At 40.8% G+C, this 15,086-nt stretch overlaps 2 protein-coding genes and 1 long non-coding RNA gene across 6 annotated transcripts in view; 2 read left to right on the top strand and 1 right to left on the bottom strand.

Annotated features, from left to right (window-relative positions):
- Positions 1 to 6,565, top strand: part of LOC147141288 (guanine nucleotide-binding protein G(olf) subunit alpha) — a 46,944-nt gene extending 40,379 nt beyond the window's left edge. For 2 of the 3 annotated variants that reach the window (XM_086044111.1, XM_086044113.1), the window contains exons 6-12: positions 2,620 to 2,674; positions 2,770 to 2,843; positions 3,768 to 3,826; positions 3,927 to 4,047; positions 4,131 to 4,261; positions 4,355 to 4,422; positions 4,715 to 6,565. In XM_086044111.1, coding sequence (XP_085900237.1) covers positions 2,620 to 2,674; positions 2,770 to 2,843; positions 3,768 to 3,826; positions 3,927 to 4,047; positions 4,131 to 4,261; positions 4,355 to 4,422; positions 4,715 to 4,861 — 655 coding nt within the window. In that variant the 3' untranslated portion in view covers positions 4,862 to 6,565. Of the gene's footprint in view, positions 1 to 2,619; positions 2,675 to 2,769; positions 2,844 to 3,767; positions 3,827 to 3,926; positions 4,048 to 4,130; positions 4,423 to 4,714 lie in introns of all 3 variants that reach the window. The other variant, XM_086044112.1, reaches the window with a different exon arrangement.
- Positions 6,566 to 7,874: 1,309 nt separating this feature from the next.
- Positions 7,875 to 14,432, bottom strand: mppe1 (metallophosphoesterase 1). 2 transcript variants are annotated; one of them, XM_086044115.1, is made up of 10 exons: positions 14,194 to 14,432; positions 13,942 to 14,093; positions 13,736 to 13,844; positions 12,389 to 12,492; positions 11,258 to 11,338; positions 11,051 to 11,159; positions 10,914 to 10,976; positions 9,805 to 9,927; positions 9,599 to 9,739; positions 7,875 to 8,671 (listed from the first exon to the last, which is right to left on the bottom strand). In XM_086044115.1, exons 2-10 carry the CDS (start codon positions 14,004 to 14,006, stop codon positions 8,486 to 8,488), a joined length of 981 nt encoding a protein of 326 aa, XP_085900241.1. In that variant the 5' UTR covers positions 14,007 to 14,093; positions 14,194 to 14,432; the 3' UTR covers positions 7,875 to 8,485. The 2 variants fall into 2 exon arrangements, with proteins under 2 accessions (XP_085900241.1, XP_085900240.1); XM_086044114.1 differs by having other exon boundaries at positions 13,942 to 14,432.
- On the top strand, positions 7,892 to 14,472 carry LOC147141290 (uncharacterized). Its single transcript, XR_015088510.1, has 2 exons — positions 7,892 to 8,625; positions 11,057 to 14,472. It is a non-coding gene; the product is annotated as an uncharacterized LOC147141290 (long non-coding RNA).
- The last annotated feature ends 614 nt before the right edge of the window (positions 14,473 to 15,086 follow it).

Consider the following 15,086-nt stretch of genomic DNA (forward strand, 5'->3'; position numbering starts at 1 on the left):
GATATATGAAACGGTTTAATACAGTAATATAAGTGGAAATGTAATGATTAACTCTACAGAGGAACCTTGGACAACAAACAAAACAGCACTTGTTGGTGTGCAACTTGTTCTTATTTCAAGCTCCAAGTGAATTTATATATTCCAGACATTCAAATTGTTTAATGTCATGTTTTGGCTGGATCCCACCGCTCACTAATAATCACTTGCGTCACTTTCTCTCCTTTTTTTTTTCTAACCCCCATTCCTTGACCTGCATTGTTTTTTTTCCGCCTGCTGTTTGTCTCGCCATACGAACTACACTGGCGGTGTCACATGGCAGTCACAAAGGACTCAGTAATTATATAACATTGCTAAATTGTGCAGGGAAAAGGCTGACTAAAATACTCCCCTGCTGCCGCCTCAGTACGACAACCACAAGAATACAGAAACATACAACGTGGGACCGTCCCGAGTGGAACGTCACGATCCGAAAATTCCATATATGATCACGCGTAATGGTGATGAATCTCGCGAGACTTCAGCGAAATGTGCACTCCAAAGGTTTTTTTTTGTTTTTGTTTAAATGGGGAAACAAAGGACAATATTAACTGAAGAACACCCTATGTTAATAAAATCGTACATGCTAATTCATGGATTATGTCAACAGACAAAAAATAGCACTAAACTTGTGATCGATATTGGAGAAAAATAGGCCTTTTGTTTACATAGAAAACCGGTCTTGTGTTCAGCTCATGAAAACTGCCAGCAAAAACAAAAATGTTGCATCTATATTTTTGTTCGGCATACATGTAAAATCCATATTTATAAATTAGATGTACTGTGTTCTAAAAAATTAAACATTAACTCTTGCAAGCACAGTGGTCACTACAGTGGACAGCTATTTAAAAATGGCTTTCGCCTATATTAATTAATCCCGAAAAAATCTTTATATTACAAATCATATCATCAAATCATTCACCCATGAACGGGTTCAAATCAATTGCCAATGATCACAAAGAAATAATAGATAGCAAATCAATGTGTGCGCATATAATGTTTAGATATGTTCAATGCATTAAAAAAACAGTTGGGAGATTTCTGTGGGACGATGTTGTGAGCAAGCTTAAAATATTTCAAAATAAAATAATATGTAAATATACAATAAGTCATCCTCATCTAACTCTTGTGCAAGCATGTGTGCCGAATAAAGTGTCTATAGCGCTGCTTTCGGTTGCTGCTCTGTTTATAATCGGTCTAACATTGGAATGAGAGTTGAATGTTCTGAAGTGTAATTGCGTTGTCTGAGTCTTGTCTGTCGTTTGGTGGCCACCGAGCCGGCCTGAGTCCTGCCTTGTGTCCTCAGCTAGGCTGTTGATGCTACCATCCCATGCTATCATCCACACACACACACACACACACACACACACACGCACGCACGCACGCACGCACGCACACACTGTCGGCTTTATGTAATCTCTCCAGCTCGACCAAAAATAGCACAGACTGAGCAGCCCTGCCCCCTTGTGGACACAACCCGCCTCTGCACCCCCTCCCCTCTGTCTGACAAACAACGACTTGGAGCCGAAATGCATGACTGGAAAAAAAAAAAAAAAAAAAAAAAGGAGACTTGGGAGAGGGCTTGCTCGTTTGTGTTTAGCAATAACTTGACGGTATTGACTGAAAAGATGCCATCAAAGCTGCTCATTTGACTTGTGGGCGTGCCACATTGTCTTTGATGTTGTGATGATGTGAACTCTTGCAATTATTTTTAGGCTCCCTTGATGTTGGCAAAAACGTGTACACTCTAAAAACAGTTGGGTTAAAAATAACACAATTTGGGGTCAAAATTGGACCAATCCACTACTGGGTCAATTTGACCCAATTTTCTGGGTTGTTATTGCAGAAAACAACCCCAAAAATGGGGAGTTTTTTACAAAACAACCCCAGAAATTGGGATGTTGTTTTTACAAAACAACGCAAAAAGGTGGGTCAAATTGACCCAATTAGTGGATTGGTCCATTTTTGACGCAAGATTGTATTTTTAACCCAACTGTTTTTAGAGTGTATGTCCCCGGCTCATAGACAATGTTAAATTGTCTTCAGTGTTTACACAAACTAGTACCTTTAGGTTTGTTTTAATTCTGATGTTGACTAGTTTTATTGAAGCCTATATGATCATTGGAGTTTGACAAAAAGCAGCCATTTTGGACTCATTGAAGACGTTATTGTGTCTTTAATGTTTAGAAAGACATGGAGCTAGGCTCATTTGAAAAATTACATGTTTATATATATATATTAGTACGCTATGCTAAATTTGCCTTAGATGTTTACAAAAACATACTTTGGGTTTGTTAAAAGCCCGTGTTGTGTTTGATGCTTATAAAAACTGGAACGCGAGGCTGGTCGAAGACATGTCGAAATGAACTGTTTGCAAAAACAACTATATATGCATACGTGGCCTTGGCTTGTTTTACGTCAAATTTTTTTCTGTTCATGCTCGTTGAAGGCTATAAATTGTCTTTGATGTACTGTATATGAAAACGTGCCACTTTTCCTTGATGTTTTCACTTAAGCTCATTAATGTTTACAAAACGTTGAGTGTTACTTTCATTGAAAACTTTGCGTGCGTTCTTTGTACAGTTTCCTCGACAGAATCGACTCGGTAAGACAGAGCGACTACACACCAACAGACCAGGTAGGTTGTCCCGCGGTGTCAAATTTGTTATTTTACCATCACCTGCACATTTTTTCTCGCCGTGACACCACCTTTGTTTATCGCGTGTCTTTCAGGACCTGCTACGATGCCGAGTGTTAACTTCAGGGATTTTCGAGACGAGGTTCCAAGTAGACAAAGTCAACTTTCAGTAAGTCCGGGCAACTAGTGTAGTATAAATGACATGCAAGCATCCGTGGATTAAAAATAATCGCACATTCATGTTGTAAATAGTTCATATTTATTTCCAAAATGAAATACTGCATCCCAAAAGATGACTAAAGCCTACAATATATACATATTGCTCTTAAAGATGCAATATTTTAGTGATAATACAAATTACAAAATATTAACATATCTATGATATATAAGATATATTAAATTCAATATTGTTCAAATTTTTAAAAAAATGTTACATGACATTTGAATACAAAAATATTTATAAACATTGTACACTGTAAACATTGGCGAGATCAACCAAACTTATCCTTTTTTATACTTTTCTATTATTTCTATGATCTCTTGCTTTGTTTGTATGGACAAAAAGAACGATTTTCTCCTCTTTTTTTTTCCTCTTCCTCGTTTCTAATTCACGTAAAACTATCGGAACACCTCATGGCCCGGGGGGCGAATGACGCGGATGAGGACGCTGCATAGACATATTTAATATATATATATATCTATCTACCTGTCTATCTACACACATAGACACATACGGTAGAAGTCCCTCTTAGCCAATGAAATGCCGGGAAGATGCTAGATAATAGCCAATGGCAGATCAGCTATGAGTATGTTGCGTTCAGGAAACTCTGGAGCTGCGAGTAGCAGCCCATATACTGTATTTTTACCTTTCCTATCCTGAAATTTCTTTCGTAAAAATTAGAAAATTGAAAAAAGTTGAAAATTTCGTATGAAGAGACGTTCGTAAGTAGAGGTACCACTGTAAATCTAACTATTTGGATGACTAGGGAATGCTGAATGTGCATTTTGTTGCATGCGTGTTGTGACCTTAGTGAGCACAAGATGGCGGCAGTGAGTTGTTCCCTCACAGTGTTTTTGTCTCCTCTGCTCACAGCATGTTCGATGTCGGCGGCCAGCGGGACGAAAGGAGAAAATGGATCCAGTGCTTTAACGGTCAGACACTCATCTGCCCTCTTTTGATTTGGCTATTTGTAGCCCCGCCCACCTCTCCCGGCTCACCTTGTTGCCTTTCTTGTGCTCTCTCCTGTCGTAGACGTCACGGCCATCATCTTCGTGGTGGCGAGCAGCAGCTACAACATGGTAATAAGGGAAGACAACAACACCAACCGGCTACGGGAAGCTCTGGACCTCTTCCGCAGTATTTGGAACAACAGGCTAGTCCCGTTTTTGACCCCCGTTTCACCTTGTGATGCAAAAGCAATCAAATCACACGCGGCCTCTCGGCTCGCTTTTGCAGGTGGTTACGCACCATCTCGGTCATCCTGTTCCTAAACAAGCAGGACATGCTTGCCGAGAAGGTATTAGCTGGAAAATCCAAAATTGAAGACTACTTCCCCGAGTACGCTCGCTACACCATACCAAATGAAGGTGCCGTTCACACACACACACACACACACACACAACATTGTGGCAATCAGTCCACACGCGCGTTTGTTAACAGTCAGTCTGTCCTTGTTCCAGCAACTCCTGAACCCGGCGAGGACCCGAGAGTGACGAGAGCCAAGTTCTTCATCCGAGACGAGTTCCTTGTAAGTAGCCAAAGACCCCCGCGAGTAGAGCGACAGTGATCGGGACCGAGCCCTGCCACGAATAGACAAAATCTGCCACTAATTGACACCCGAAAAAGAGGGTTGTAATGGATCCTAGATGCCACCATGAAATGAAAGGTGGACTTTGGATCTTTTGTCATCTTTTGCTGTAACCTTGCCGTTTCAATACTTTGGGAGGGGGGCTGAATATATTATTCTGCCCCCTGGTGGCCAGATATCGCGTGTGTGTGTGTGAAGAAGTGACGCGTGTCTCTGTTGTTTCTCGGCGTAGCGGATCAGCACGGCGAGCGGCGACGGTCGCCACTACTGCTACCCGCACTTCACCTGCGCCGTGGACACGGAGAACATCCGGCGGGTGTTCAACGACTGCCGGGACATCATCCAGAGAATGCACCTGCGGCAGTACGAACTCTTGTGATGAGACTTAGCGCCTCCTCCTGAGGACCATCAAGTACTACTGAAGTGTGTCAAATCCTCCTCCTCTTTTCCTTTCACGTTTTGGATCCCTCCGCGACGAGAAGATTTGCTTGATTCCTTTGATGATTTTTCCTGTCTTTTTTTTTTGTTTTGTTTTCATCATTCCACTAAGCTTCAGGCTACCTCCTTTTCTTTGCCCTCCTGTCTTGTCTCTTTTTCGGATACATGAAGACACCTACAGGACCTCAGTGTAGCGTGTGTGCGAGCGAATGTGTGTGCGTGTGCGTGTTTGTTAGCCCCCAAGCGAATGAAGAGATAAATGCACTTTGCATTAGGTTCCTCCCCCCCCCCCCCTTTTTTTTTTTTTTTTTCTCAATGATGATTTGGATTACTCTCCCACAAGAGGAACACACAATGTAGCATCAATGCGATATTTATTAACCCCCCGTCACCACTTTTTTTTTTTTCTTTCTTTTTGGTTTTAAAACAAAACAAAAAACGCTTTGCGGACCGAGAGAAAAGCGAGAGACGGGGTGCACGATGACAAAAAAGTACGGCAAGCCGGAAGGATTTCCCCCCCCCCCCCAAAGGAGCTGCTGCTGCGTGCACTTTAGCCCCGCCGCCACCACAGACTCGGACCCCCCCCACACACACACACACAGACCCCACCCACCCCACCCCCACACACATACACCATCCTTTTACCTGCGGGGAGGGGAGCTAAAAATGTATTCATTTTCTTTTTGTTTTCTTGTACACTGTGCAAGGTGGAATTCTCCTGTACAGACTGTAAAGTGTAATATTATTTTGTACAAGTTCAATTCAAAAGAAAAACAAATCTACTTGTAGATCTTTGTGCCTTGATTATGGCTGTACCTGTAAAAAACAAGAAAAAAAAAATGACAAAAAAACAAAAACGAGCTCAGATGTAAGTAATGTTTTTTCGACCGCGCTGTACAGCTTGATGTCAACAACACTTTTTTTTTGTTTTGTTTTGTTTTGTCGGCAGCAAAACAAGGAGACTGCGTGAAAAAGGGGTGGTTGGGGGGACTCTCTCTGTAGGGTTTAGTTTTTTTTCTGGTTTATAAAAAATAGAAATAAACTGCTGTTTATTTAAAAAAAAAAAAATACAAATAAACATTCTAGGGAAAGAATCCTAAAAATATACATTATGCAAATTAACCACTTACCTGCAGTGAGGACCACAAGTTGCAGCACCATTGCCTTTTTTTTTTTTTTTGCTGTTTTTTTTTTTAGAGGGATTTTTAGTACGCCCTCATGTTTAATTGTATTATTGTTATTATTATTATTAATTTCACAGCTTTAAAACACACATTGGAAATCCATTGAAAGTGTCCAAATTGCAACCTGGTGTTGTTTTCATAGGAACCAACATTATTTTTCCTTTATTTTTTTTCTTCCTTTTTTTTTTTTTTTTTTTAAAGTGCGTGCGAGATCTTGTGTATATAGACTCACACATACATTGTGTGTGCGCGTGCGTGTATGAATGTGCGGACAAAGAATTTTATAATTGTATGTACATGTAAATTTATAGGTCTATATAAATATATATGTACACTTATACATGTTTAATTATGTGTGTGCCTAGGTGTACATACCTATGTATGTATACGCTAAATATGTATACATACACACATAGGAAAGCATGTCTAGAATGGAGACGAATAAATGAGCGTGTGCAATATTGGTCATGTTTGGGGGCGGCATTGGGGGGGATCCTATGGGAGCCATATGCGATATAGGCACAGGCACTATGAATGTGTGAGCAGCACCCAACAAGATGAGCTCTTCTCCTTGTACAAAAAAAAAAACAAAAAAAAAAAACAAGTCAGCATCAGCCTTTTCTTCTGCTACACTACAAACACACACACACACTCAGTCGACTTGGACTGCAGGGGCCGAAATATTGCTCGAGCCCAGGGAGGACGGTGAAATGACATTTTTATTTTCTTTAAATAAAGAGGCACATTAGAGGAGTTCTCTTTTTTTTTTTTTTTTTTCTAACAACACTTGTCCCAAAATCCTCACTTGGTTGTTTTCCATTTGTTCACTAAACATGCAAACCAATGTAACTGCCACACAGTTAAAGTATTTTTTTTAAGTTGTAAATTGTTTGGGGGGAAAAAACATGACACAAAATTTGTCTTTGCTGACACACACACATTCGTTTAAGTCCTTGAAAATTGTTAGAGCAGTTAATGTTCCTTGAAGACATGATAATTAAGACACTAAATTCTCTCTGGTGTTTATAAAAAAAATGTTAGCTTATTTGATAATTACACAAACCTTGTTACTTGAAGATGCCAAAATTGTATTCATGTATTCATGCTCACAAAAACTTCGATTGATCCTTGAAGACAAAAATATTTTCTTTGGAGAAACTGAGATGTCTTTTGATGCGTACAAATCCTTAAGAGACGAAAATTATGTCAAACACGATTGTCTTTGCTATTTCAGAAAAATATGGCCGCCCTTGATGACACTAAATTCTCTTTAAAAGTTACGTCAGATTCATTGAAGATGCTAAATTGTCCATTTACAAAAACATTAATTGCCTTTTTTATCCTGCAATGCATACATTAGCTTCATTGAAGACAATTAGTCTTCTTTGGCATAGACGCAATTACCTGATCTTTACCTTGAAGACACCAAATTACACCAGTCAACATTTTTTTTAATCAGATGTCAGTAAACTTTCTAGATTTTTTTTTCCCGCTGATTACGAATCCTTTTTCATAATAATAATTGGATAATACCAGTAATATATACGTAATATAGTAATATTCACGAGCCTAAATGTCATCAATCTTTACAAAAACACAGGATTCCTAAATTGGGAGGTTGAGGTTTACAAAAGTGCAGAGATTGATTCCTGAAGACTGACTCGTCCTAATGTTTTTTTAAAACACTTGTTTGGGTCATTCAAAACTTAAGTTTTCTTACTTAAGCTTTCTTGGATGTTTGTGTGCGTGTATGCCATAAAACATCATGGGTGTGTTAAAGATGGTAATTTATTAATCCACAACCCATTGGAAATATGTCAACCACTTGGCAAAAAAACTCACAAATATTTGTCAAAGATGAGTAACAATAAACAATCTCAGAGATCATAAACTCCCTCAACAAACCAAGAATGTAAGATGAGGGGTAACTTTTCAGTTCACAGTGAATTACATGGATCATAAACGCACATCCAACACTAAAAATTGGCATTAATAATAATAGTAATTGTAATAAACCTTTCTGTTTCTGTATGCCAAAAAAACAAGGCAAAGTGCTGAAGTCTGTGGTGGCTCGTTTTGTGCGCTTGGGTACTCCGGGTTGACACAAACCTGCTTACGACAAAGCGCCACCTTTCGGCAAGATAGCGGTATTTAAACGAACCCACGTCTGTTGTCACAGGCAAAAACCATCACGTCGTAAATATATCACAAGTTTAAAGTCATTAAAATGACTTAAAATATTTAAATGAACAATTGAAGTCCTTTCCAGTATCGCGAAATAGAACAAACCAACAGTTTTTTTTTTGTTTTTTTTGCTCAAACTGTGAGGCTCGTCTTCGCTTCCAGCTTTTGTACGCGGGGGTGGTTGGGTAATGTAGTTTTCACAGAGACTTGTGCTTCCACAGCAGGCAAAGGTTGAGGCACTGGAACAGGCCCTTCATCCACAAGCAATGCGCCAGGAGGAGCAGTAGCAGGCAGGCGCCGGTTGAAGTGTACACACCGATGACAGTGCTTTCCTCCGGTAAGAAACACTTGGACAGCGCGTAACTGCCCGGTGACACTGACGCCTGTTATTTTTTTTTGGGGGGGGGGGGACAAAATGGACGATTTAAAGGGCCAGTTGACAGACGAACCACATCCTAATGTGTTAGCATCGTGTAACCAACCACGAAAAAGTCCAGTGAATCTAAACTAATAGACACGATGTGGTGCTTCCTCGCAATTTTCTTAAATAGTTTTTTTTTAAAAGTTTTATTAGTTCCAAAATGGTTGGTTATTTATGTTGAAGTCGATCCCGTACTAGCTGACCAAAAGCGACGATGGCTGCTGTAAACGAACGTTGTTTGGACTCAAAAAATCAGGTAACTGACCGCAGTGAATGCTGGTACATGTAGGCACTGCTCACACGAGTAGTCGCCCCTGAATTGTGTATTAAATATATTGTGTATTTTTTGTTTTGTTTTAATAAAGGCTAATATTGTATCAAAATGACCGAATTTTAATAGCATGATGCATCTTATTTTCGTATCAATGCATTCAAACGTCAACTTGTTTGATTAAATGTGTTATTCAAATTTACTCAGTATAAACGATCACTGTAATGTTGAATTAACGTTTTAAATTTTACATTGTAATGTTAAATTAAAGTATTTTTTTAATTTACAACTATTTTGGGAATAATACATTTCATAACTGAATTCTTAATGAAATGTATTATTCAAATTGACTTTATATAAAAATAAGTATTGAATCAAAATAACTTATTTATAATTCATAATACATATAATTGTGTTTTTAAAATTATTTCACTTTTGTTCTGTAGGATTTAAAATGTAAACGTTTTAAAAAATATTTGTGCCTGTGGAGAGTTGTATCAACTGATTTATCATGGTGGGAAAAAAAGGCGACGCAAAATAAATGCGATGCGGCACACACTGAACTAGACGCTCGGAGGCGCGTCTGCCGACAGGTCGGCTCGCCACCCGGCCACCCACCAGAATGAAACTGGGATTGTTGCGGTTCCTCCAGCTGAAGGACGGCACGCTGACCTCCAGGTACTTATTGTCGTGGAGGACCTCGCAGCCGCTGTGGGTGTGGCCGCTTAGGATGAGGCGGGGCTTGAACCACTGCAGCAGCTAATGGCAACGACACAAAAAATCATCATCATCATATCGAGAGAAGACGTGGGAGGAGTTCTCACCCTCTGGGACGCCTCCTTGGACAGCACGTCGTACTTCTCCCTGAACAGAAGGTGGCGCTCACCGGGCGGCGCTGCATCCGTGCCCGTGCAGCCTGCGTCGCTCACTCTGTACAGCGGGTAGTGCTAGAGAGCGCCATCATCATCATCATCATCATCATCATCATCATCATCATCACCGACATCATCATCATCATCATCGTTATCGTCATTATCATCATCGCTCCTAACCTAATGAATTTGGCCAACTTTTTCAGGGGAAAGCATTTCTTTACCTTTGTGGGGTTTTTTGGTAAAAAAAAAAAAAAGACAAAATATGTTCATAAACTATCATATCGTCGCTGTCATGTGAAAAACACTTATCACCATTTTTTTTCTCATTTTCTTATTTTTACCTGAATCATGTTTCCGCGTTACAGCAACCGCATTAAATTGAAAATTTAAAAAGTTTCCAAAATTGGAGATTAGTGTTTTTCACAGGTCCGCGACGATATGTTCCTTGAAAGTTGCTATCTTGTCTTTGATGTTTTTGATGCATAGTTTATTGTTCCTCGAAGACATTTTCAAATGCAAACATTAGGTACTTTCTAAATTGTCTTTGATTTAAAAAAAAAAAAAGTATGTTAGAAATCCTTCAAGATAAAAGTAACTGTCATTGGTGTTGACAAAACCTGTTTATTCTTTAAAATGCGCAAGTTGGGTGCATTGGCTAAATCACATTTGACGCTATTCAAAAATGGACGGTAGGCTCACTGAAGAAGATACATTTTCTGATGATTTTTGAAAGTGCGAGTTTGTATTCTTTGAAGATGCTCAACTTTTTGGGCGACTACAAAACATGTTTTTGATTCCTGGATGACAAAACGATTTTTTTTTGTTTTTTTTAAATTCATTCATTTGAAGTTCATTGGAGACCCTAAATTGTCTTTGATTGATGTTTAAAAAAAAAAAATGCACACTTGGTTGCTTGAAGATGCAAAATGTGAAACCCTTTTTTTTAAGCACAAGGATTATCAAATACAAAATGTTCACGTTTAAAATACATGTATGTTAGCGTAGGCCGAGTAGTTTTAGTTTTACTGAACTGTCCTGTAGCACGGCGATTAGCTCACCTGTAACATGATGGGGGGGGTGGGAGGATACACCTGCGTGCCCTCGCAGCCGTCACCTGAGCTCTGTGTAAAGGCATGACTTTGTTTATTATTTTGATCTGCTTGCTGTGTTTTCTTCGCATGTGCCGGCAACTTGCCTGCAGAGAACAGTTGAGGTCCTTTGAGAGTCTGACGAGTTCCTTCTCCACCGACTGGCAGATGGGGCAGCCGTCACCGTGCAGCGCCACGCTGTTCACCAGCAAGAAGCTAAGCGCACGCACACACACACACACACACACACATAGCAGCATTCCGACAGCACTTGCCATTATTTTTGCTCAGGCAAAATGTGAAAAATAGCCCACTTGACTCCGTTTTTGGTGACAATCCTGGTGGAGGATGCGTTGAAAACCTTCTCAAAGCGCTGCAGCTTGAACCAGTCCATCCTGCGGGGGGGGGGGGTTAAAAGAATACTTTTAGTGTAAAAAAAAAAAAAAAAGAGACCAAAAACAGAACATGTTGGATTTATAACACCTTTGTTGTTTTTTTTAAACAGAACCTAGCATCATTTTGCAATGTTGACTTTGCGGGCAAATGGCAAAATTACTCTCTATACACTCTAATTAAGTAGAGTACAAAAAAGAAAAAAAAAAAAAACCTGACCTAACACAAACAAACTTAAAATATTTGCACTTCCTGTTGAGCAGTTTCACTTGCTGCTATTTGACATTCGTGTGTGCTTTCCCTTTCTTGCCTTGCTCTTTGCGGCTTCCTTGCTCCGGCCTTTTTGCAAGAATGTTTTAATGCTTAATCTTTGACTTTTTTTTTTCCTGTGTGAGGCCACCGCAGAAGAGGAATATGATGATAAAAAAAAAAAAAAAAAACGGTGCAGGAAATGGCATTTGCGTGCATACAGTAACACATATAGGGTTGTTAAAGCTCAAGGACGCACAAGCTAAGCTAACGTACATTAAAAACACATTCAAACTTTATTAAAACATCACTAAGTGACAGTATCACTCTGCCGACACCTTCCGCGTCTCCTGAAAGGGCAAATAGTGCTGCTATAGTTGTTTAACAAGAGTACAAATACTTTCTCATCTGTACTTTACTTTATTTACATTTCTGGCAATTTTGAAAATAATAATGAAACTACACTGAAATAAACAAAATTCTAACCACTCCATTTGTGATACGTATGCACTCGTACTTCATTACTTAAAGTACTTTTAATACAAGAAATTACTTTTGATACTTAGGTGCACGCAATATTCTACAAGATGACTTGTGTCAAAAGTCATTTTCTATTGCTTACGGCTACTTTATACAAGACTTAAGTTTTATTGTGTCTTGGATTTGAACGGCGACTTGAAGAAGTGATAAGCACCCAGTGGGAGGCAAGTACGGTACACTTCCGATCAGAGTCCGACTTTTATCAGTTCCTGACCCCACGCGCGTGACGATGGAAGAAACAAACGGTGTCAAAGTGCCCTCACTCGTAATGGAAGCCGATGTCGTGATTCCCGACCAGGACCACCAGCTCCGTGTCCCCGGAGTGGCGGAACATCCTGTGGAAGCGCCGCACGTCGTCCTCCCAATGCTGCAGAGACAATGACGCGTGATGTCATTGACTGACATCATGACACTTACGATCAAGATTTTATTTTATTTTTTTCCTACTCAAAATGCATTTGAGAGGGGGGTTTATTTGTCTTAAGTGGACGGCACACCTGACGACTAACTGAAACATAATTTCTGTGAGCGTATTTCTTAAATAGATGCCATACCTCTAATTGATCAACGGTTGTTTTGCCAAGTTGAATTATTAAGCGCCAAACCACCTTTTTTTTTTTTGATCTGATGTAATACAGTCATAACATGTTTTATTTCCTTATTGAATAGGGAGGCCACCATTTTGATGCCATGGCCCAATAAATCACTGGTGGTGTTGCCTGCTTGAAAAAATATGCGTCACACTTCAAATAAAAGCTTTTTCCCCACTCAATTAACTGAAGTTATTACAGTTAGTTTTTGTATAATAACCCATGGGAAAAAGTAGGTGTTTATTTGCCTTAAGTAGGTGGCGCACCCGGAAAGTGTCTGTTAGAGAAAGGGCCATCAATTTTGTATTTCCTCAATTAGATGCCACGCCCCTAATTCATCACTTGTCGGCCACTTGAAAAAATAAGCACCAGAGCTCAAATAAACGCCTTTCTTCATTCAAGTGGACAACGCACCTGGCGACTAATCGACGCATGGCATCTATGACAGAGTGGGCCATTTCCTCAAATAGTTGCCCTGCCCCAATTAATCTTTTGAGTGTGTCGTCCACTTGATTAATCAAATAGACACCTCGGTCAAGTGCTGAAATTATAGAGTCAGTAGAGATTGGGTAGGGGCCACAATTTCCTCAATTAGACACCATACCCCCAATTAATAAGCAGCTGTGTTGTGCACTTGAATTGTTCAGCGTCCTACTGTCTTTTTTAGCCACTTCGCTGAACTAATGTACAGTCACTAACCTGTTGTTTTCCTAATGGAAAAATTGAGGTGTTTATTTGTTCAAATGGATGTTTTTGATATGTGGGAACAAGCCAGTACCTGGAGAAAACCCAGGCAAGCACGGGGAGGTCAAGAGTCAAACCCCGAATCCCTGAACTTTTAATCTGATCCCAAAAATGTCCACTTGTATTAATGGCAAGCGAGTTTTGAATGTTCTGAACTCCTTTTCTCGAGCCAGTGCACGTTGTATTAAGACAACTGCTCCCTATACTGGCTGGCACCCTCCGAGTTGAGTAAACAGCGCTCAAACCGCCCCCCATCCCCCGCCCCCGTCGCCTTACCTTCTTCGAGCTCCACTTGCCTTCGTCGAAAATGTCCCCCAGGATGAAGACCACCTCGGGCCTGAGGAGCCACAGGGCGGTCTGGAAAGCGCGCTCCATCTGCCATTCCCTGCGCATGCGCACACCAACCAGCACTCGATTATCGTTATGGCATTAATCAATCGGTGAAGGACACAAGGCTGCTGCCGTTGTCGTTTTGAGCGCACCTCCTCAGCTTGTCGAACCAGTGGCCGCCGACGGCCCCCAGGAGGTGCGTGTCGGACAGCACCATGGCGCGGACCAGCGACGAGTCCGGCGGCCGGCCGTCGATGCCGTCCCCCCCGCCGCCGCGCGCATGCTCCACGCGGGGCCAGGCGCACTTGAGGATGGCGGGGTAGTAGATGAGATACTCGCAGAAGAAGAAGGCTCCGCAGAGCAGCAGCATCAACACGGCGGCGAGCAGCCACCTGACGCCGAACCTGGGCATGGCTCTCCTCTTACGGCGTGATGGAACGACCCATGAGGCATCTTCTCCTCCTCCTCCTCCTCCTCCTCCTCCTTCTTCTCCTCCTCTTCTTCAAGACCCCGGCCCGTTGTGCTTCACGATGGCGGATGAAGAAGATGTCGGGTGTAAAGTTGAGAGAAAAACAAAAACGTAACGCGAGGAGAAACGCAAGTCCGTCGAGCCCCGCTCCCGTCAAGCTAGACTTACGACGCACTTCCGCTTGGCTTTCAAAATAAAGAGTCCAAAAAGGGAAGTGGACTGTTATTAATTAAGAAAAAAATAATAACAAACTGTTGTTTAAAGGCAGCACGGTGGATTGAGAGGTCAGCTTGTCTCGATGACAGTTCTGAGGTCTGAAGTGCCAATAAGGGGGCAGTCTAAAATGCTTAGTGTAGAAACGCTGAATGACAAATGATTAAAATGATCGCCCAAATGTTTTGGATTTTATGGATGCTAATTGTTTTCCTCACCATAGAAAAAAGTTAATGTTGCTTGATGTCAGATAACTGCGACCAATCTTCACCCAAATTTATGTAGACATAAATGTAAGCAATTTCCTCTCCATAGATGCTCACTCCAGAAGCTTCATGTAGCTTAATGAGGACTGAACATCCTTAAAACCCCAAATAGTGGGGCCAACATTCTAATTCAGAGGTTGAAGTGGGCGTAAGTACAGATGTCCACATTCATTTTGGCGATGATTGATCGCAATTTTCTGATGTTAAGCAACTTTAAGCTTTTTCTCCATAATCGGTGTCTAGAGGCAAAGGCTTAGCATCCATAAAATTCAAAATATCGGGGCAGTCGTTGATATTTTTTTAAGTCGAAGTGGGCACAAATAGAAATGTCCATATACATTTTGATGAT

This window comes from Filicampus tigris, chromosome 10 (assembly GCF_054856515.1).
Source record: "Filicampus tigris isolate MCC_2025a chromosome 10, RoL_Ftig_1.0, whole genome shotgun sequence".
Taxonomy (NCBI): domain Eukaryota; kingdom Metazoa; phylum Chordata; class Actinopteri; order Syngnathiformes; family Syngnathidae; genus Filicampus; species Filicampus tigris.

Coding starts and splice junctions, on each gene's coding strand:
- mppe1 (XM_086044114.1), bottom strand. CDS start 14,201: ATGCCCAGGTTCGGCGTCAGGTGGCTGCTCGCCGCCGTGTTGATGCTG. Junction 12,493..13,735: donor GCAAGTGGAGCTCGAAGAAG/GTAAGGCGACGG, acceptor TTGTCTCTGCAG/CATTGGGAGGACGACGTGCG. Junction 11,160..11,257: donor GTCACCAAAAACGGAGTCAA/GTGGGCTATTTT, acceptor GCGTGCGCTTAG/CTTCTTGCTGGTGAACAGCG.